Genomic DNA, 24346 nt, shown 5'->3' with positions numbered 1-24346 from the left:
AAGGGCAGCTATGAAAGAGCTAGACAAGATCCTAAAGTATAAAGATATACAACTGAGCACTATCACCAGAATCATCTAGGCCGTTGTATTCCCCATCACCATGTGCAGATGTGAGCGCTGGGCTTTGAAGGAAGCAGGTAAGAAGAAAATAAATTCATTTGAGATATGGTGCTGGAGAAGAGTACTGAGGATACTGGGGACAACCAAAATGACAAACAAAAGGGTCCTTGAACAAGCCTGAAATCTCCCTGGAAGCCAGGATGATCAAGTTGAGGCTGTCGGCCACATCATGAGAAGGAACGACTCACTGGAAAAGACAATAATGCTAAGAAAGGTAGAGGGATGTAGAAAGAGTAGAAGACCACATGCCAGATGGTTAGACTGAATGAGGGAGGTCATGGGTATGAATTTATGGGACCTAAGCAGAGCAGTGGAGGATAGGGGATCTTGGAGATGTCTCATCCACAGGGTTGCCATGAGTCAGGGTTAACTCAAAGGTGGTGAACCACAACAGTTATTCCACTTCTGATACTACTGTCACCTTTATATCAAAGCCTCTTCACACATTTCAGAACATGAAATGATAGTGTGTGAAGATTTTATCTTCACTGCAGGTAAGATAATTTGCACCAACCTACTTTTGCGATAATCCCAACCTGACCTGCATGGGTTATACCAATTGCCAGTGACTATTCTAAAAGCCATGGACACAATCTGGTTAAAGAGAAATTTAACGGACTATGATGAAAACTGGGCACAGAAACATGCTGAGAAATTTCTTGGCTGTTTCTAGACCTGCTAGGTTGGTTCTTTCACTCATATTTGGCCTACAAGGCTAAACATTCAGTATTCGCTGTGAAAATGTGCAAAGTTGAAGAAAGGAGTGACTTTTGCATACTTCAAGGTTACTTTTTACTGTTCTCTTGGCCAATATATCTTGGGCATGCCATGGCCATTCCTAGGCCTTTGGGTTTAAATAGCTGATCTGAGCAACCGTGGGCGTCAGAAAATGTTTAGGTACACAAAAATAACCAGTGCAGACTTTCTCTGGATCCTGAGAAGGCTGTCACTATAACATCAATAGTCAGACTGTCATTTTAATAGGATTTGAAAGAACCTATCTTGTGGCTTTCACTTCCTTCCACTCAGGTTAAATTAGTAACACACATTTAAGGCATTTCTTCAGACAGAATGGTTTGAAATGAACCTCAGAAGACATAACACTTAAAGTCACTGCATTAAATAGCAAGGGCTAATATTTGTAGACTATCCCAACTCACATGCTAAGCAAGTGAAACATCACCTCTAACATAAATTTTAAAATGTAAGATATTAAATATTAAAAGTATAATCAGGTTGAGAATAATATTTCTGGATGTACTTTATTCCTGCTTCTAAATTGCAGGTCTGTGATGTTTGCAATTACTTTCGAAAGGTGCCTAGCTCTGTTCAGTCCTCTGGAGAAAGCAAGTTATTGTGAAACTACATCAGTGTTCATCAACAAAAATATATCACAGCTAGAATTCAACACAGAGTTTAGTACGCTTTAACTCATTAGACTCAATAATAAGCCAAACTCTATATTAAATAGCACCCCACTGTTATAATCTGGCATGTATTTTGTGTATTTACTATTACCATATCATCATCACCATCAGCACTTAGAAATTGCCCAGGAGTCTCTAAATGCTATAAAGGTACTGAACAATAAAGACATTCCTGGTGCGGTTGCAGATTTCCAAACAAATAGATTGAATATAAACTGGAAAGGAATGGGGAAGGAAAAGAAAAGCAAAAACTGGAGCACCATGTCCTTCTCTGGTCAGTGGAAGAAGCCAGGTTCGTCTCAGTTGCAATAGTTGTTCTTTGTGATAGGAGGGGGAAAGCAAGGTCCCTGCAACTGCTCCTTCTCTGGCCAGTGTAAGGGCAATGTCCCTTGGTCCCTGGATTATAGGTAAGATAGATAAGACAAGTATGTTTTGCTCTTCAGCTTTCCAATTCCAGGATGCTATGTGATAGCCATACCATAAATGCACTGCTGAGCAGATAAGTGGTGTTTTCAGCTTGGCTCATCTGAGGGTTTTTTATTGGAAGACACATTCAGGTACCCTCTTCCTTCAATATTTGTTAGAGTTGTTCACACACAGTAGTGGGAAGTAGTAGGATGCACCACAGTTGGAATTTCTACTTGCATCACTGTCCAAATCTCTACTTTACCCAAGAAAGATTAGGAAGAACATCTTGATAGCAAGAGTTGTTTGACAGTGGAAGATGCTGCCTCAAAGTGAGGTGGAGTCTCCTTCTCTGGAGGTTTTATACAGAGGCTGAATGATCATCTGTCAGGAATGCTTTGCTTGTGATTTATTGCATGGCAGAATGCATGGCAAACACACACACACATGCACACACAAGGGATTTTATGCTTCATGTGAAACTGGAATAAAAAGGATTTCTCCAACTGCTTTTGTACATGTTTTCTTTCTGCTGCACTGGTCACCTAATGAAGTGATCTTTCCTCTCTAACTACTAGAGTCTGCAAATTCAGCTACTGGAGAAAAGGAGTAGTAAATGCAATAGTTGAAGGAGAAGGAAGATCACATGAAGTATTGTGTTGTTGTCGAAGGCTTTCACGTCCCACATGCATAGGGTTTTTTGTGGGTTTTTCGGGCTATGTAGCCAGAAAAGCCCACCCAAAACTATTGTGTTGGGTTTCCCCCTCCAGAATTTACCAAGACTAAACACATCTATGTGAACACACTATTAGTACAATTGTGCTGGGACCATTGTAGGCACCTGATGCATCTTGCCACCAAAAGTTTATATCACTATAAATCTCTGCTCTTTATTTTCTTGGCCTTCATAGGCGGGGGAAAAAATCAATCAGGGTACATCTCTTTTGCACATTTCTTAGCTGGAAAATAATGAGCAACCAATGACTAGTCATATTTATTCCAATGGACATCTTCCTGATATCCAGCAAAACGTACTTCAAAGTAACTATATGCCTAGAACCGGAGCTTTAGTCTGCCATCAATAGTTGTATGAACAGGTTCCAGTAGAAGAATTCCTTTGAGGTACACCAACAAGACGGCTGCCTCCCAAGTCAATGGGCCTTGACCCTTTGCAGAAGGGATTTCCCAGCAAGGAAACAGATAAGATGGATAGCATTCACCACGCAGTAGTTATTAATTACATGAGAAACCATACTAAAGAGGAGTACAGAGATGAGACTGTAAGGAATGGAGAAAGGAATAGGAAAAAGGGGGGTGGGTGGGTTGAAACCCCCCTTTCCCCCCATTCCTTTCTCCATTCCTTACAAGTATGTTTTCACACATGACTATGCTATATTATATGACTTTTAAAAGGATGAGGACAAATGTTGCACCAGTTGCGTCTTCCAAAAATTCATCAAGCTCAAGAGAAGGGCAATGAGAGCTGGAAAGTAAAATCCCAAAAGGCGTTTTGTAATGGCTCTATTGCAGGTTTTAAACTGAAATTTGAACAGCAAATTAACATAAACATAATAATTTCCACCTTTCTAATGTTAACTATAATTGATCTAGATTGTTTTAAACTTACTAATGATCAACTAAATACATTAAACCTTTCTTCTTTTTTTACTAACTTTCCTATCTCTGGGAATCCTGGCCTACATCCAGCAAAGTCATTTCGCTAACAAGGCTAACTAGGAGACATCAAATCAATGGAAATAATGTGATTTCCCCACTAAGGCAATTGGCTGAAAAGCCAAATGTACTATCTCTCATTAACCAATTCCGGAGCAAAACGGCTCACCTAATTTGTTGCCACTCTCTTTCCCGTCGCAGTTTGGTGCAACATTTGTCCTCGTCCTTTTAAGAGTCATATAGTATAGCATAGTCATGCGTGAATACATAAAACACCCACGACTGTCGACAAACTGGTGGCACCTTTGGAAAGGAGGATACGAGCTGCAAGGACGTGGAAGTAATACAGTCTGACTGTTTCCACATAGAAATGGCTTTTTCCCCCAGCTGAGCTTGAATAAATAAAAAGTATAAGAGTCTACACCGGCTTGGGAGTTCGAGTCATCAATCCCTTGCTAGGTACTTCTAAACCACTTCAATGCCACTGCCCAAGCTGTTTTTCCAGTTCACTGCTGGGCATCCATAAATATAACAGAAGAACTCTCTTAAGGGCATTTGTCTTACTTTTTTTGTGAGGGAAGGAGAAACAAAAGCCCAATGACTTTATTTCAATCCAGTGTTGGGCGCAAGGGCACTTGTAAGCTTAAAACAAAAATCTTGCTTCCAAAGCAAAACCTTTCACCCTCGGTTATATGTGCTAAGTTGTCCCCATGTTGTTCTGCCAGACTGGATGTTTGGTTTTTTTGCATTTGTCTTTGTTGCTTGATAGGCATCTGAAAGTGCTAAAATCTTTGTTTTGTGCTATAATGGGGCTGTAGACAGCCTGTGTCCATTGAACCATTGAAGTGCAAGGGAATCTGTGCACTTTGTCTCCCTTAAAATTCTTTCAACATATCCAAGATACTGTGCAGTTATGTGGGATGGGGTCTTGAACATATTAGCAGATGGATCATATCTGCACTCGTATAAACTTGGGCATTTACAACTAAAATCACAGAGAAGATATAAAATGAAAAAGCACTACCAACTCTATAGTTTTTTTGTGGGTTTTTCGGGCTATGTGGCCATGTTCTAGAAGAGTTTCTTCCTGACGTTTCACCAGCATCTGTGGCTGGCATCTTCAGAGAAAGATGCTTCCGAAGATGCCAGCCACAGATACTGGCGAAACGTCAGGAAGAAAGTCTTCTAGAACATGGCCACATAGCCCAAAAAACCCACCAAAAACTATGGATGCTGGCCATGAAAGCCTTCGACTTCACACTACCAACTCTACTTGTTGAAAACACTCATATGATGTCCTTGCATTTAAACCAATCATTCAATCTCGACTTCTATTATCTGAATGACAGATGCTGAAGTTTTCCCTCAAAAATCCCACTCATGTTTAGACTGTGGGCAGAATAATGTTATGTTCGATGAGTAGTTAAGAAGAATGCAGAACTTCCATGAAACTGATTTTCCCCCCACCATATTTTAGGAGAAGCTGCACTTAAAAGTATGGGTACTCTGTTGACAGCTGCCGACCATTCTAGATATCCCACCCTGATGTCAACAGCAATTTAAGACATGCATCAACAATGGGGGAATAAATATGAACCTATGTGTTCTCAAATGTCACAGTATATTATTTTCCAAATATAGGATTACCCAACCATTTAGTGACATCTGCCGAGCTGACCCACAATAGACTACAAATTGGATGTGGCAAGGTTGCTTACTTCATTCTTCAAGTGGTCATGGGTCTTGTACCTGCAGAGAGTTATGTTCAAAACACTCCAGAGTTGAATATCTTTTGACAGCAACCTCATCCTCACACTCTCAGCAAACATGCGGTCATGTGCCTCAGCATCCTTTCTTGGTCCTGTACTCGCTGTGAAATTAATGCAGGATGTGGAAGGAAGGGGATAAAGAGGATGGGGTATGAATTCACAAATAACCTCTCAAAGAACCACACTTGCCAGTAACCAATCTGTTCTTCTTTATGGTCTCTGTAACTCAAACAAATAGAAGATGAACAAGCTATTTTACCATAGATGGATTCCATGTCAAATGAGAAGGGAAGAGAGAAATGCCCAGGTCTCCACCTTAAATTCAGTTGCTAAAGTCCACCTTCATTCTAAAAGCCCGAGAGTGAGAATAAACAAGTCAGTGGCTAGAACCAAATGGCTGTCTTACAAAAGTCCAAAACAGAGATACGTCTCAGTTACTGTTAAAATCATTCTCTTGGAATAACTCTGCATTCTTTGTTCATAATTCATAAATTTGTAGTTCAGAAATTCATAAGTTCATAGTTCATAAATAAGTGAAATAATTTGCAAAGCCTACTTGGAAAAATCATAATAATATCAACAGCCTTTCCTTCAGCCCATGATAGCAAAGGGAAAGTCCAAATGATCAAAAAAAGGGAATACCTTCTGGTAACACAGAAGGCTAGAGCCTATGGACATGTAAAGAATGTAATGGAATCTCAAGTGGAGAAGGGTCTTGCATGAATGTCTCAAACACTACTTTGAACAAAAAGAATATATCTGGTTTGGTCCATGACTGCTGAATCAAATATGATTTCAGTGAATAAACACACTTGAAGACAAATTCTGATAACCAAAGGGTGGGTGGGTTTTAGACTGAATCTCTAGCCCCAAGAAATAGCTATTCTCATTCTCTGAATGATAGCCCAGAGGACTTCATTTGAAGTTCTATGGTCAGAGTGAAATTTCTCCAGGACAGTGGAGATACATGATAAAAGGTAAAGGTGATGGTCCTGACTCAGAAAGATAAGTAACAGATGTTAATGGAGGGCCTGTGTATATCAATCAATGCCACTTTATTTGATACTGATGGTAATAGTAATGCTTGTATGGTGGTGATGGATTCAGTAGTGGAAAGAATTGGTCTGCTGTGGCCACTGTTGGTTTGCAGCTCAACTTTTTGACTTTACAGCACTGCTTCTTCCTCAGAGGACAAGACAGCTCTAGATTCTTCTGTTTTCCCTCCTGAAAAAGCTCCTTCAGGGTCACTGGACAGTAGTGGTCTTGAGAGGTGTCACTTGCTCACACTTTCAGTACCAACTGCACTTTAGCAACTAAATTTAAGGTCATTTTGGATGTCAAATGCAATTATGTTTGCATTGAGGACCTAAGTTCTCAAGTAAAGATGTTCTCAAAAGTAATAGGAAACATACATTTTGGCACTCTCTGTATCCATCTCCAACAGCCTCTATTACCTCACATGATTCTTTTAGCTCTTTCTGTCTTGCTAACTGCCAGTAAGCGTTCATGGTGGTCTCCCGGGTTTCTTGGAGAAGACAAAGGGCCCGAACAGACAGGCCAAAATAAAGCTGCTTCGGGTCACTTTGGAGGTATGCTGTTTAAATGATGCATACATCCTAAGGGGCTGGAAGCCATGCCAAACCCATGCTCCAGTCCTTATTACTGGAGCACATCTTTGGTGCAGCTTCTGGCCTCTTAAGATCTGTGTGTCATTTAAACAGCATACCTCCAAAGTGAACCGAAGGAGTTTTAGTTTGGCCTGTCTGTTCAGGCCCAAAGTCAAAACAGAAGTGAAGAAGTCCCACCAATGGCCTATAAGACAAATGCATCCTCTCCATTCAGTTGCATGGAATTTGCAACATGTTTGCTTTCCTCTTCATTGCATTACAGTGCAGTTCTTACTCAGAACCCCCATTAAATTCATAGAATCATAGAATCATAGAACCGCAGAGTTGGAAGAGACTCCAACCCTATTATGCCATACTGGAAATCCAAATCAAAGCATCCCCGACAGATGGCCATCCAGCCTCTGTTTGAAGACCTCCACGGAAGGAGACTCCACTACACTCCAAGGGAGTTTGTTCCACTGTCAAACAGCCCTTTCTGTCAGGAAGTTCCTCCTAATGTTCAGGTGGAATCTCTTTTCCTGTAGCTTGCATCCATTGTTCCGGGTCCTGTTCTCTGGAGCAGCAGAAAACAAGCTTGCTCCCTCATCATTATGACATCCCTTCAAATATTTAAACAGGGCTATCATATCACCTCTTAACCTTCTCTTGTCCAGGATAAACATCCCCAGCTCCCTAAGGCATTCCTCATATGGCAAGGTTTCCAGACCTTTCACCATTTTAGTCGCCCTCCTTTGGACACGCTCCAGTTTCTCAATGTCCTTTTTGAATTGTGGCACCCAGAACTGGACACAATATTCCAGGTGGGGCCTGACGAGAGCAGAATACAGTGGCACTATTACTTCTCTTGCTCTAGACACTATACTTGTATTAAAGTTTTCTTCCAGGTAAGTGGGGATAAGATTACAACCTTCTCTCTTGTTCCTCTGAAGATTTCAGTAGTCACTGGGGAATAAGTGTAGGGAATGATGCTTATCTCCTAACGCACTGATTCCATTAAAACGATGATGCATTTTGGGTAGCATTCATGGCATAGCTTGGGATGTCATCTGTCAGAACTATAATCTGGAGTGACAAGCTCAGTGCTTCTTGACTCTGGGAGAAGGGGGGGAGGAAGGGATGAAATGCACTTTTCCCCATTGATTTGTGTCCTGCCTTGATAATTCAGCACAGCTTTTGCTACATTACATAGGAACCAGCAGGCAAGGAAGAGCAGAAATTCAGAAGCAAACCAAGCTCTCATCTTTGTTGGATAGATGTGCGTGCATCTTCTTCTGGCAGCAAGAGTTACATCTGTCTGTTAACTAAAGGTTTTGATGGCTTTGCTGGATGGGGTTGTACTTTAATAAACCATTTATAATTTGAAGCTGGGTTTTTAAGCTCTTTCTTTTCTGCAGCTTCTTTTCTACGGCTTCTCTATGAATAACAAATATCTCATAGCTAATTTTATCTATGCTTTCCCAGGGAAAGCAAAAGTGGCGGCTGAGGTATAAAATGTCTTGAGTGTATTGGTGTAGTGCTATTTAACTGATACAGCTAATTGGTCCATTATTAAGTGTATGTCTGCCTTAAGGTTATGGCATTTCATTTTGTCATTCCACTTCATCCATCAAATTTAGTGGGGGGGGGCGGTTGGAAGAAACCAGAATACTGTCAGCTGTATGTCTCTGAACAAAATGAACGAATAAATGAATTAATATGCTTAGCATTGACAGTTCTTCATATTAGTAATACTTTTAAAAAGCCAGGGGCATGATTTAAATCCAAGATGTCTTTGTTCTTGGGTCAGTCTTTTAAAGCACAATAGTACATATATCTACTAGAAATAAGACCCGCTGAGTTTGCATTCAATGGAAGTATGTGTGAAATTGCAACCTTAGACATTGGCATCAAAGAATGTAACTGTAAGTACTTTTCACTTGATACAAAGGAAGCTTCCTTATACCAAATCAGACTGTTCGTCAGTTCTGTCCAGTACTGTGTACTCTGTTGGTATATGTTGTTTAATGGAGCACACCAGAGAATTCCAGAAGAAAATAAGTATGTGCTTTATAGATTATAGTCAAGACTTTGAATGCATAGATCACCAAAAGCTATGGCTAGCTCTTAAAGAAATGGGAATGCCGCTACTTTTGATTGTCCTGATGTGAAATCTGTATTCAGGTCAAGAGGCTACCATTTGAACAGAATACCGAGAAACAGAATGGTTCGCAGTTGACAAAGTGGTCAGGCAAGACTGTACTCTATTGCCCTATTTGTTCAAATTGTATGCAGAGAAATATTCTAATCAGAGCAAGTTTAGACTCAGAGGAAGGAGGAGTGAAGATTGGAAGGAGGAATATCAATAGCCTAAGATATGCAAGTGACAACATACTACCAGCAGAAAATAATAAAGTCTCTTGGAACAATTGTTGAAGAAAGTCAAAGTGGAAAAAGCTAAGGCAAGCTTAATGTAGAACATTAAGAAAACATAAATAGCAACTAAAGAAAATAGATGACAAAGAAATCGAAATAGAAAAGTTCCCATACTTTGAATCAATCATTGATCAGAACAGAGATTGCAGTCACAAAATCCAAAGAAGACAGGGCAGGGCAGCTATGAATAAAGTACAAAGGCATAAAACCGAACACTAAAGTTGGATAGACCAAACAATTGTATTTCCCATCACTATGTATGGATTTGAGAGCTGGAAGATTAAGAAGGCTGATAGGAAAATAAGCTCATTTGAGAAGTAGTGCTGGAGAAGAATGCTGAGAATATCTTGGTCAACCAAAAAGACAAACAGATGGGTCCTTGAACATCTTCTGGAAGCCAAGATGATCAAGCTGAGGCTGTTGTACTTTGACCACATCATGGGAAGTCATGGCTCCTAAGGAAAGACAATAATGCTAGGGAAGGTAGAGGATGTAGAAAGAGAGGAAGATGATAGCCTGAATCAAGCAAGCTACAGCCCTGAGCCTCCAAGACTGAACATTTACGCTGACTGAAAATAAATCTTCAGATCCTCAGGCACAAAGAGGTTTTCCTTGTTAAGCTTCTCAAACTAGAGATGGCAGGAGCTAAACCTGGGGGTGCTCTGGATGCAGACCACATGGTTTGCCACTAAACTAGGATTCCTGAATATTGAACAATGAACTCTTGTAAGAAGACACCCATACAGCTCATATTTGCTTCATTTCAGCAATATGTCAGAAAATAGAGGAAATGTTGGTAGTTCACTTGAGGATGCCAGTTCTTGAGTTCATAGGATGTCCCCATGGTGCAAGATAGCAAGATATAAAAGACATATGGGAAGGGTTTTGCTGGATGTTTACAAACCAAACTAGTCTAGAAGCAAGTGTTCCCGAATTCTGTGTAGCGCATATGGAATTTCATTTCAACAAGTGTAGGGAACAAGATGTAAACATGATGCACAAGAATTCAAACTCATATCATAGGGTTTAAATGTACCATCTAGTAGTTAATGCCCACAGTAGTGAAACTGAACAGAGTATCTTTCTGGTTTATAATGGGATTATCGCTTAATGTGTAGGATACATAGCTATTACTTAATATATAGGACATTGCTACTAATATAAGCACCAAAGAAAGGTTAGAGACAACTGATGGAAAAGGTATGGAAAGCCACTGGGGTGTTCTGCCGGCTTCACTGGTCATCTGTTGATAAAACAGGTAGTAAAAGCAGACAGACATTTTTTTACTCAAAGAGCAAGCAATATTTCTAAATAGCATGCAAAGTTGAAATTCTTACCAAATATTGTTGCATCTCGGACATATTACATTAATTATTTTTACACATATGCACACGCCAGTACAGACAAAAACAAATAAATGTATTAAGAAAAAGGACAGAGGCATCTTTTCAACAACTTTTAAGCACCTCAGCTGTGGAGACAAAAGAATTGTTAACAGACTCTAAAGAGACCAGAGAATACAGCTGACTAGGGCTAATCCAGCCCAGCAGTTGTGAAAACAGAATCATAAGATATTTGCTATTTTATATTAACTCTCACACCCTGTGAGTGGGCCTGGTGCCTGACTTACTCAGCGCTGAATAAAACAAGCATCAAAGCCCAGCTGCATGCAACCTGAGACACATCATGTACTTCAGGACTATATCATGCCTGGTCCAAAAATTGCTCGTACAGTGTGCCCACAGCATACACGGGCGCACCGTACATGGCTTTCAGCTTATGCTGAAGCCACACCATGGAAAAAACAATGGTGTGTGCACCCGTGGCATGTGCGCCGTACCGTGCTGCATGCATGCACCCTATTGTTTTCAATGGGGTTCAAGCATATGCGTTTTTCCCTTACACAGGGGGACGGGACAGATCCCCCGCATAAGGGAAGGGCCCACTGTATTAGAAGCCACATTGTTATCAACTGCCATCCAGTTGATTTTGGCCTATGATGACTCCATGAATAAGGGACCCCCGAGTCAACCTGTTGCCAACAGCTCTGCTAAGGTCTTGCAACTGCAGTCTTCCTCTTTTCCTACTGCCTTCTCTCTTGCCAAGCCTTATTGTCTTTTCTAGTAATATGGTCAAACCATGATAGTCTCAGTTTAGTCATCTTGGCTTCTAGGGATAGTTCAGGCTCGATTTGCTCTAGGAGCCATTTATTTGCCTTTTTGGCAGTTTAGGGTATCTGCAGAACTCTTCTCCAGCACCACACTTCAAATGAGTTGATTTTCTTCCCGTCAACTTCCTTCACTCTCCAGCTTTCACAATCATACATAGAAACTGTAAATACAATGGCATGGACAATCCTAACTTTAGTATTCAGTTATATATATATTGACACGTTAGGAATCAAACTGTGGTCTGCAGAGTCATAGTCCAATGCTTAAACCACTACACCACACTGTCCCTAAGGTTCTTCCTCTGAATGGGTAACGTTAGAGGGTTGGAAGAATAATCACAGACCTTTAAGTGGGTTCAATTCATGCCAGGCTGTGGGGGTCACCATTTTACCAAAGAGAACCTGGCTAGAGCCCAAGAAGCTTCAAAACAAAGGTACAGTAGGCCCTCCATATCCATGGATTCTTTATCCACAGATACAAACATCCATGGCTTGGAAATACTCAAATCAATAAATAAATCCCAGAAAGCAAACCTTGATTTTGCCCTTTTATACAAGGGGCACCATTTTACCATCCATTGTATTTAATGGGATTTGAGCATCCACTGATATTGGCACCCACAAGGGGTCCTGGAACCGAACCCCAGGGGATGTCAGGAGCCCACTGTCGTTCATTGACTAGCTAATGAATATCAGGCTTCATGTTTCAACCACTGGAATCATTTCCAGACTAGCAAAATCGACTTGCTTTGCCATAGAAGGTGGGGTTGCTCTATTACCAGGAATAAGCAACAGCTTCCCACATGACCAACCCTCACAGCTAATCCTAGCTGATGGTAGGGAGGGACTGTTCTGGGAGCCAGCCATGTGGTTAAAATTGTATGCTGTATATTCTCCCCCCTCCTTCGCTTTTCTCCTTTTCTTTCCAGACATGCAAAATTTCTGTGTGCAGCCATAGATGTGTCTCTCAGCCACACCGCCTCTGCCTTTCCTATTCCAGATGCTGACAGGCTCTGAATCAGTAGACACAGAAGAGAAGCAGCTCTTCCCCATATCTGCTTGGAAACTGGACAGGGAACGAATAACAGAAGGGAAGAAAGAGCAAAGTTGGTTATTTTTCTGGCACATGGATGCAATTATGCAGCGCACATTCCAGAGGCGTTACTTTGAATCCTGAGCAGGTCTGCTTGCCATTCCTGCGTGGAAAGACATTTTTTAAAAAGGGAAGAAAAGTCTCTCTCACAGAGACGGAATGTCTGCGCTTTCCATCTTGTTTCTAGGTAAGTTAAGAGATTTTCATTTTATGTCGCTTCCTAAGAACCGTACAGTACTTACAAATGCAACAGCATGCATTAAAGGAGGGGCTCTTTGGCCAAGAAGTTTGTTCATAAAGAAAGGCTCACATCAAAGTTTGCTGAGCATGGAGAGAATCTGTTTTCAGCTTCTTGCATATTTATCATTAACACAAGCAAAAACAATAGTTAAAACCATTTTTCCACTCTCAGCTTAAACACAGCTGAAAGTGTGCAATGTTCTTCTCTAAGTGTGCAGCTTTTGTTTTTACACAAGCTTTTAGACAGTTGCATATTTCTCTTGAAGAAAGCTGAAATGCTGGTTACAGGGCGTTCTCTCTCTTTTCCACACACACATCAGGCAGAGGTTTTAAAAGAACAAAACCTGAAGCGAATTTGCCTTCTTTAAACCTGAACGAATAATCATCATTCCAGGATTGGGGGTCAATCTGCTTAACTTTTTTCTTTCCGTACTCTTGTGAAGGAATTCATTTATGCAATTTAAAAAAGAACCTATTGTTTCCAACCGATATTGTCTGCAGCCCAAATTAGAAACAGATGTGTACAAATGGGAGGGAGGTGGAAAAGAGTGATGGAAAGAGGGGGCGAAGGGAATAAGATACAAAAACTGGAGAGAGAAATTAAAAAGGTCAGAAATGGAGGCTATAGATGGGATTGATGGCACAGATGCGGATGACCAAATGAGGGATGGGAAAGGGAAGCAAGAGAAAGTACAATAAAAGAAAAGCAATGGTTGTTTAACATACTATTACACACTCAAGGTCCAGAAAGGCTGATCAGTTTTTCCAGGGACCACCAGCTGATGATGGCTTCTTAAACAAAGTACTGGCACCCACAAGACTTGTATGTTTGAAAATATCTGGGATGCTTTGATTTGGATTTCCTGCATGGCAGGGGGTTGGACTGGATGGCCCTAGTGGTCTCTTCCAACTCTATGATTCTATGATTCTATGTATATTGTGCATTTTGGTTGGCCCAAGAAAGGTACCACGGTTCGGTGGGTTTTTGATGTTTGAAAATGTGCTTTGTATGTCACATACACAAAGTAGCCAATAACCAAGATATAGCGCAATCCAAAGATAAGGCTGTTGAAGAACCAGTTGTTACAGTAGGAGAGATTTAATCCTGTGCTCTAAACTCACTGAATTCAATGGGATATCAAATTTCTTAACTCTGGCTGTATTGTGGCCACCATTTATAAGAAGGGGAATATCCAGAGGAACTAGTGAAGAAAGGCTTATTCATTAAAAGTATACTTCAAATTCATATTGCAGTTTTATTTAAAAAATTCTTATTGCAAGACCTGTTTATCACAACTACTTTGAAATATAAAGAACATTTGCTCCAAACAGCAAAAAAGCTGCTGTTTTGTTGTGTTTTTTGCAATACACCCATCCCAAGAAAAAACCATATTAGCACCAATTATATGTTTTGAAAATTCACTACAAAATGGAGGAGGTAGAAAGATGGAGCAAATTCTTAAGAGTAAAATAAGATTGGTTTTCCTTGTAAAAGAGTTAGCTGTAGTAGTCTCTTCTACTAATCCAAAGACATCATAGTGTGAAGAATGAGTTGACCCCCCCTCTCCTCGTATATATTACATTGAATTGACAAGCAGACAGGTTTGCGGGAGGGGAAAAGTCTACAAGAGGGTTGTATAAAGGCTGCCATGTCTTAATTTCTCACCCCTGGAAGAATCAGAGTAAATTCAAAGACAGAAACCCATCTCTGGTGAAAGGCAAGGAAGGCAAATATAAACAAACTCTTTAAAAGGTTGGTGGAATGAAGCATGAACAATGATGGAACTGAAGGTGTTGAGAGCTGATGCTTTTGAACTAGATGACACTGGGTCATCGCCAGAGCTGGCTAAGAAGGAGTGATGAATCTAAAGAGGAGTAAATACAAATTCTTATTGCCACCAATATTCCAATACATCCGTTCACATATGAGCTTTCTTCTCTTGAGCAACTCCAAGCATTTCTACTACCAGACAGACTGCAAAGTAGAGCTTAGGTTGCAAAAAGTCTGTTGTGGTAGAAAGTGGTAGCATGTCCCCTGTGGCATAAGCCTTCACAGTAATAACTGTGGAGCATGGCTTTGGAAACCACTTCCATCTCCCAGCCTTCTGATCACAGCAGACTGAATCAGGAGACTGGCTTCCAGTATCTGTACTTTTAAAACAAATGACAGCATGCCACAAGCTCCCCCCCCCCCCCAACATTTGCTAGAATCTAAAGGCAGAAAAGACAAATGGAGCACAACTGGAAGGACTGGAGATGAGGCTGAAAGGATAAAAAGACCTTCAAAAGCCACCCAAAGGGCTGGTGGAGATAAGTGGTCTAAGGGTTATTGTATTCATGGTCTCTTTGTTGGATTCCTGGAGGTCATAATGACTGGAGAGTTCTTTGGTGTGACCCTACAGGGCTCTTCTTACAAGGCTTATCTGACATATAGGAGATTATCGCATCGCGTTCCGAGAACGTTATTGGAACCCGATAGGAACAGAACACTTTTAAGTTTACCGCACGTTTCTTTCCCCATCGGGTTCCCCAATCGCGTTCTACTACCCCTCAAAGCGTTCCATATGTGTTCTCGGAGGGAACGGATAAGAAAGTGATCCAAGCTTGTGGAAACGTTTTAAAACGGTCCAAGAAATGTCAGAGCGGTAATGTAATCCGTTCTACTTCCGTTCCCATGTTCTGCCTTGTTGTGATTGGCTGAAAGGACTTCCCTCCCTGCATTCTGTTTCCCAAGCTCTAGCCTGGCCCTGCTGGGGCTCCTCGTCTGCAGAGTCCTCCAAAGCCTGGCTGGAGCTTGAGAGAGGCTGTCTCCCCAGCTCTAGCCTGGCTCTGGATGGGGCTCCTCGACTGCAGAGTCCTCCAAAGTCTGGCTGGCACTTGAGAGAGGCTGTCTCCCCAGCTCTAGCCTGGCTCTGGATGGGGCTCCTTGACTGCAGGTCCTCCAAAGCCTGGCTGGCACTTGAGAGAGGCTGTCTCCCCCAGCTCTAGCCTGGCCCTGGCTGGGGCTCCTCGACTGTAGAGTCCTCCAAAGCCGGGCTGGACTTGAGAGAGGTGTCTCCCAGCTCTAGCCTGGCTCTGGATGGGGCTCCTTGACTGCAGAGTCCTCCAAAGCCTGGCTGGCACTTGAGAGAGGCTGTCTCCCCAGCTCTAGCCTGGCCCTGGCTGGGGCTCCTCGACTGTAGAGTCCTCCAAAGCCTGGCTGGGACTTGAGAGAGGCGTCTCCCCAGCTCTAGCCTGGCCCTGGACAAGGTTTAAAATGTAGGACCTTCTTTTAAATTTCCTGGCCAGGAAATTTTTTTTAAAGTGCTACATTTTAAACATTGTCCTACATTTTCCAGTTTTGAGGTCCCCAGGGATGGCAACCCTATGTTTTATGTTATGTATAACATTTATATATATATATATATATATAATATATATATATATGTGTGTGTGTTTGGGGTGTGTTGTGTGTGGTCAAAAGTATACATACAATATATATACAATATACATATTTAAATATGTAATATAACAAAATATATATTATATATAATATAAATTTTATACACACAAATATACATATATATGCATTAATATATATATATATATATATATTATAATATATATATATTATATAAATTTTTGTATATATATTGCGGACTATATGTGTGTTACATGTGTGTTGTTGTGTGTGTGTCTATATGTATCTTGTATATAAAAAGATTAGGTTGGTGTTGCAAATCTCCTCTGTAAAGCCTTTTGTTCTGTGTATGTGGTACTCATACAAGAATACACTGTTACAATACGCATGTGCAAATATTGAAACGTTCTCATATCTATCATGCTTCCTATAGGACAAATGCGGTAAATGTGTTCCCGTACGTTCTCGGAACGCTTTACTTTTCGAAGCGATAATATCCGTTCCCATAACGTTACATCTTGAAACGTTTTTGGACGAATAGAAACGTTTCAGGCACTGATGCGATAACCTTCATAGAGTTCTTCCTTGATAGTTATTTTATTTCATCTTGTGACAATATAAATCCAAATTAAGTGTTGTTTTTCTTCTTTCTGATGAAATCAGACTCTTTGCTGCTATCTTATTCACATAGCACGATATACAAAGCAGGGTCAAAACCATAACAAAAAAGTAAGGTATGGGGAGGCCTGTTTGCTAAAACTTAAAGGTGAGTAGCAGGCAAATCTATCCATACACTGACCCATAGGCTTTAGGTATGCATTACAATTCAGGGTACAGTACCTCATTCTCTCAGAGGACTTAACTGCTATACAATTTCCACACACATTTAACATCATATATGCTTATAGAAATCTCAATTCTCCAAATGCAGACAAAATGAAAGCAATCCATGCCTGGAGGTGCCAACAAGCTAGGAAGAGGTATGCAATTGTACAAAAGGTGTGCACTTGTACAAAAAGGTATGCAATCGTACAAATGGATCTATCTGTCAAATTAGCAATCTGTAAACCGCTCTGAGAGTCTTTATGGCTGAAGAGCAGGTCATAAATACCTAAATAAATCAAATAAATATAGAAGTCACACACTCTCAGCCTCAGAAGAAGGCAAAGGCTAACCTCCTCTGAATAAATCTTGCCAGGAAAACTCCATGATAGGTTTGCCTTCAGCAGGTCACAACAAATCAGAAACACCTTGGAGGTAAACAACAATAGATAAACTAGCTTAAATGTTCATTTGTGCCACAAACACATGTGACTAGAGTTTGGAAATGCAATATTGCCAAGTATCCTAAAGGCACTGGATCCCATCTGATTGTGCAAACTAAACAGGGTCAGCTGTGACTAGTATTTGGATGGGAGACAACCAACAGATAGGTGATGTAGGCTGTATTTTAGTGGAAGGAACTGGCAAAACCACCTCTGAGTACTCCTTGTCTAAGAAAACCCTGTGAAATTCATGGGTTGCCATAAGTCAACATACATCTTGAAGGCACATATATGCATACACATATTTAAATCCAATTAACATACATGCATACATCACCTATTCTTTTTTTCATTTCCAACCTATGGCATCCCTGAGGTGAACCTATTTTGGGGTTTTCTGGGGCTGAGAGTGTGTGACACACCCAAGGTCACCCAGTAGGTTTCCATGGCTGAGCAGAGAACTGAACCCTGGTATGAAAGCTAGTGTGGTGTAGCAACTTAAGTGTTGGACTATGACTCTGGAGACCAGGATTTGATTCCCAGCTCAACCATGAAACCTGCTGGGTAACCTTGGGCAAGTCACAATCTCTCAGCCTCAGGGGATGGCAACGGCAAACTCCTCTGAAGAAATTTGACAAGAAAACATAAGTAGGGAATGACCTGAAGGTACACAACAACAACAACCAGAGTTGCAATCCAACTCTCAGACTCAGACCATTACTTGACATCTAAACAGCAACAAAACTCCAAAGTTAGCATTTAAAAATGTTCTTGCTGCTACTTGTGGAAGTACTCCTAGCATTCAGGAATATGAACAATGGCAATCTGTAGTGGATCCTGTGAATTGCAGGTATGATATATTATATGAGTGGCTTATACATGTATATGGTAACCCTGATTCCAATTACACTTGCAGTTAAAACACAATATTTTTAACAAAAGGAATCCTGGATTCCTCTCCTTTGCTGTTCCATATCCTTAGGACAAACGTAAGGAGAGGAGGGTGGCACTCTTCCATTCCACGCTTATTTATAAGACATGCACGGCTGCTTTGTAGAGCTCACTCTACAGAGAATTTTGTAAGAGCCTTGATAAAATTTTAAAGGCAACAGAAATGTTTAATATAGAACTGAATTCTCCATCAGAGCAAGAATGGGGAGCAGCACGAAGAAATGGCACAAAAGAACCAATCTCTTCTATCAAAGAGAGCCTTGAAAAGCAAGCAGCAACATATAGTCAAGTGCCGCTCGTTCCTTTCCACCCCACTCTTTTCACAATGCAATGTTTTATTCTTTTTAAAATATATATATCACAGGGTTTTCAACCTTGAAGGCAAATCACTTTGTGACTTCATTGTTTAAATTTAGGTTTTGTTTTGCGAGGAGATCATTAGACTTCAAGCAAAGGCCTCAGAGCCCAGGGAATGTCACTTCAGATTACTTCCAGTGCCACTTCCAATTATTTCCAATCACCATTCCAGAGACAAGGAGGAAATGGAGCCAGATTCTCCAGCATCAGGCTTTTCTGTTTTTTCCTTCCCCAACACAAAAGAACCATTGACCAAAGTGCTGCGGAGATGGAGCCACTGGGAAAGGATTTGTTTGTGGGGTGCACCTGGGATAACTCAGAGCGAACTCAGATAAGAGAGCCTAAACTAAATGGGCATGGTGATCAAAGTAGAGGATTTGAAGACCTTGTATGAAATGAGCTGTCAAAGTGACGTCTGATCAATAATGAAAGCTGGGAGATACACATTTCTGCTACTTTGGACAGAATGGGATTGCCAATCATCCAGCGTTGTTGTTGCGTGCCTTCAAGTCATTTCTGACTTAATGGCAACCCTATCACAGGGTTTTCTTGGCATAATTTGTACAGAGGAGGTTTGCCATTGCCTTCCCCTGAGGCTGAGAGTATGTGACTTAGTCAAGATCACCCAGTGGGTTTTGTGCCTGAGCAGGGAATCAAACCCTGGTCCCCAGAGTCATCCAACAATCAAACCACCATGAAGTCGAAGGCTTTCCTGGCCGACATGCATAGTTTTGTGTGGGTTTTTCGAGCTATGTGGGCATGTTCTAAAAGAGTTTCTTCCTGACATTTCACCAGCATTCTCTGAAGATGCCAGCCACAGATGCTGGCGTAACATCAGGAAGAAACTCTTCTAGAACATGGCCACATAGCCCGAAAAACCACCATTTAAAATAACCAAAGCTTCTCTAATACAGCACACGAGTGTTAGGTTTTAGCTTCAATTAATTCATTAGAAATCACAATTTACAGTTAATAAGTCATGGCTGGCATATATTAATATAGGCTGCTCATTTGTGCACTTTAACCAAGCACACTATGTTAAGAGTGATCTGCTATGATGCAACTCCGGTGATTTATATCATAGGCTGCATCCGCACTGCAAAAATAACCTGCTTTGACACTACTTTCACTGCCCTGGTTCAATGCTATAGAATTCTGGGAACTGTAGCTTTGTGAGACATTTAGCCTTCTCTGTCAGAGAGCACTGATGCTACAGCAAACTACAAATCCCAGAACTCCATAGCACTGAGTCATGGCAGTTAAAGCAATATTTGATTTCTGCATTGCTCATTTCCTGCAACACTGGCATGCCTTCAACAGTACGCATGTTTCTGCATGTTCATTGTTAGATGTAGCTGAATGAAAGCTGGGTGTAGAGCACAAACCGAGCACTAACTTTTATTGAAGTTTTGAAAGAACATACCATAAATCTTCAGGATTCACTTCTTTAGTGCATTGTAACAAAATATGTACGTTGCCAAATCTAAATTGTACCAAATACTTCTGCTTTAAAGAGTTCACATATGCTCATATAATATGAGAGTAAGCATTTTGTGTCCTAAGTGGAAGAAAATGTATGTTTCTTGGGTTCTCAGCCTCGGGGGATGGCAATGGCAAACCTCCTCTGAACAAATCTTGCCAAGAATACCCCATGATAGGTCCACCTTAGGGTTGCCATACGTCAGAAATGACTTGAAGGAACACAACAACAACAATAATGGTCCATTTCAAGTAGATCATTTAGTATCTGCTGAATGCTGGATTTGCTTTTTTAAAAGTGGTCTGGGTAAACTTTTAACTCATCCAGGTAATGAGGCACTTCTTATGTTCATTAGCAAGTGCGCATACTCAGGAACAGTTAATACCAATTAATAATTCCTTTAATCAAAGTGTGCCTCCCCTGACAAGGCTGTACTACATTCCCCATCAGTCCTAGTCAGAATGGTGAAGGATGATGGGCATTGCAGTCCAAACAACATTTGGAAGTCCCAATCTGCCTTAAGTATTAACATATCCTGAGTAAACTCTGTTTCTCTGGAAAGTAAAATGAACCGGTAAACCAATGGGGGAGCATTATGATTCACTTAAGATAGGAGCATTGTGATTCAGTTCAGATATCAGACCAACCTTGATTTAAAGGAGACAGATTTCAGAAGAATTCATAGTAAAAGTCAGGGATGTGGCAATTTACAAACAAACTCGCTTCACCATGGCATGAGATTTTGCAACCAAGACTCTATTTCATCAGATACCAAGAGACTTTTCATTATGCAACATCTGCTTAAAATATGGTTACTGTTCCTCGCCTTTATAAGTCGGAAAACATATGTATACTTCAACTCAATTAATAGATCCCACCTTCTGGCCAGTTTGTAGCAATTGAAGTAAGATGAGGACAAATGGACTAATTAGAAATAAATATGATTATATTAGAGTTGTAGATTCAACTTTTAGGAGTATGAAAGATTAGTACCATTTTTTCTTGTGGATGCTAAACTACAGGACGGCTCATAGCCTGAAACATGGAACACTTACAAGAAGCCCTAAAGGCACTTTCAAAGCAACTCAATGAATTTATCATAACCTATGATACCTCACCTCTAAACATTGTAAATGCGATAAGGAAACAGTGATGGCCATTACAGTCTATGAATGTACTTTTCTTTGGCATGTCTATTTAATTAGACTTCAACAAGCATGGAATTCCAATAGCAGATTTCAAACCACTGGTGAAAAAATCAAGCCATGTTAATCCAGACTCAGTGTATGATATATCACTGTGGCTGCATCTACACAGCAGGTCTGATGCAGTTTAACACCGCTTTAAGTGTATGGCTAAGTGCTATGGAGCTCTGGGAAACATATTTAGCCACCTCTGTCAGAGAGTCCTGGTGCCACAATAATTTACAGGTCCCAGGATGCCATAGCAAGGAGCCATGACTGCTAAAAAGGTGTCAAACTGCATTAAGTGTGCAGTATGGCGGCACCTTGTGTCATTTCTGACACTGAGCACATGTACGGTTTGTGGAAAACAGACTAAATATCAGTATTCCAAAGCCACAGCTTCCTTTTATTGAACTTTAGTGAACTTTTAAGACAGCAGGAGCATGTCCAGGGCATTACTGCCAAAAAAACAAGCCCTGTGGCACCTTAAGAGTAACAAGTTTACTGTGGCATAAGAGAGCCAGCATAGTGTAGTGGTTTGAGTATTGGGCTATGACTCTGGAGATCAGGGTTCGATTCCCAGCTCAGCCTTGGGCAAGTCACACTCTCTCAGCCTCAGAGGATGGCCACGGCAAACCCAATCTGAAGAAATCTTGCCAAGAAAACCCCATGATAGGTTTGCCTTAGGGTCACCATAAGTTGGAAACAACTTGCAGGCACACAACAACAAACAACAATAAAAAAATTTTGGGACTAGAGGACTCTATTAATTGTTCACAACAACCTTCACTGAGAATTCAAAAGACGACTGTGGTTCTAAAAGAGTGAAATGAACATGTTTACACGGAAGATGGTGCTGAAAATTATGGTCACTGGAAAAAGAGAGAAAGTTTGGGGATCCCAAGGTCAGTTGCTTTGACACTAATGATGCTGTAATGCCCATTAATACTCCCACTAATTACTTGGACTCAAACTCTAGTTTAGCAATGCCCTGGGCAAACTGCTCTTGTCCTGGATTAGTGAATGCATGTCCATTAGTAACTGAGTCCACTAAAAGACACAGGGAGTATTAATTCCTTGCTGCAGGTTTTCTTCAGTATGAAACTGAGGCTTTTAATCATTTGTAGAGGACAGATTTATTTAAAAATCTATATACAGTGAGTAATGTACACTGCATGTACAGTATATAGTAATGCACACTGTATACAGTGAATAATGTACACTCTGTACTATGTTCAGAATACATAGACAACAACAAAAAGTCTGGAGAGATACTCCAAGTATCCGTCTATGTATGTGTCTTCAAGTCACCTGTCGACTTATGGACCCCATTAATTTCATAGCGTTTTAAGCAAGGAATGCGCAGAGGTGGTTTTGCCTCTTCCTTCCTCTGAAATGTAGCCCACAGCATCTGGTATTCATTGCCAATCTCCCACCCAAATACTAACCAGAGCTGGCCCTACTTAGCTTTCAAAATCAGACAGGATCAGTTCCTTTTAGGTATTTAGGTGTTTGTTTTAGGGTATGTAGGCCATTTCCAAGTATTTCCTTACCCAGAATTCTGCTATATTAGTTGTTGTCGTGTGTCTTGAAGTCAATTCCAACTTATGGTGACATTAAGAAGAACTTATCATGGGTTTTGTTTTGGGTTTTTTGGTCAGATTTAATCAGAAGTAGCTTTCCCTTACCTTCCTCTGAGACTGAGAGTATGTCACTTGTCCAAGGTCAGCCAGTGGTTTCCACGGCCAAACGGAGATTCGAACCCTGGTCTCTTCAGAGTGCTAGTCCAACACTCAAACCACTGCTCTATGTTGGCTGGCTGTTAAATAATATTAATAGCAATAATAATAACAACAACAACAACAACATATGTAATCTAATAAATCAAGTAACCATAATGAATCGAATGCCATTAAGATTTTATCAAACTCATTTCTAACATGGCTAGTGTTGCCAGGTTTTCAAAACAGCAATGAAAGACAGTCAAAATTCAGAATTGACTATCAGGAAATACCTATTAAGAAGTGTGTGTTCTACCAGAATACTAAATGGAAGTATTGATTTCAGGTGACCAAGCCATTAATTTCATTGGGGGGAAAAATCACTTATTGTCCATGTTCATAAATTGTCTGATGGACACACTTAGGAATCCCATACACCAAAATATAGGATTCTTCTGGCATTTCATTCAGTCAATATAAAATGAAAAGCTTACCAACCCTCAAATATGGAACATCCCTTATAATAACCTGAACACCATTCCTAAAATAAAATGAAAAGGGAACCTAGCCTCTGTAGTCTATGCATTTCTAAGCTCTTGCACCATGTCATAACTTGTCTTTTATTATGCAACAGAAAATGAGGTACCACCTTCTCATTTAACCTTGTTGTTCCTTATCAGGAGCTTTAAATGCTGCAAAAAACACCCAAATAATCCACAAGGAGAGGTATCATAAATTCAGAAATTAGTATCCCAAAGCTTACCCTAATCAGAACATGGAAGAATTTGCAGATTTCATGTGGCAATGTCAATTGTCCCTGATCAATTTTAAATACAGATTTCTTAAGGCTAACCTACTTCTACTTTATGCACTCTTTCATCTCGCTACAGCTACCCTCCCTCCTCCAAAATATTAACATTCACAAGAATATTAAAGCTTCTTTTTTCCAGCTGAATTACGTTAACTGAAGCTGCATTAATAGTCCCCTTTCCCGCTTTGGATAAACCTCCCATGGAAAAACTCTGATATGAGACAAATGTAAGAGAAGGA

General features: G+C 40.6%; 1 protein-coding gene across 1 annotated transcript in view; it reads left to right on the top strand.

The window, feature by feature from the left end:
• The first annotated feature begins 12497 nt into the window (after nt 1-12497).
• The window catches only part of LOC121933070 (CXADR like membrane protein), a 41010-nt gene continuing 29161 nt past the window's right edge, over nt 12498-24346 (top strand). The window contains exon 1 of the mRNA XM_042472305.1: nt 12498-12885. Coding sequence (XP_042328239.1) covers nt 12858-12885 — 28 coding nt within the window. The 5' untranslated portion in view covers nt 12498-12857. The remainder of the gene's footprint in view (nt 12886-24346) is intronic.

The sequence above is a fragment of the Sceloporus undulatus genome, chromosome 6, assembly GCF_019175285.1.
Source record: "Sceloporus undulatus isolate JIND9_A2432 ecotype Alabama chromosome 6, SceUnd_v1.1, whole genome shotgun sequence".
Lineage (NCBI taxonomy): Eukaryota > Metazoa > Chordata > Lepidosauria > Squamata > Phrynosomatidae > Sceloporus > Sceloporus undulatus.
This window is presented reverse-complemented; position numbering and strand designations above follow the sequence as displayed.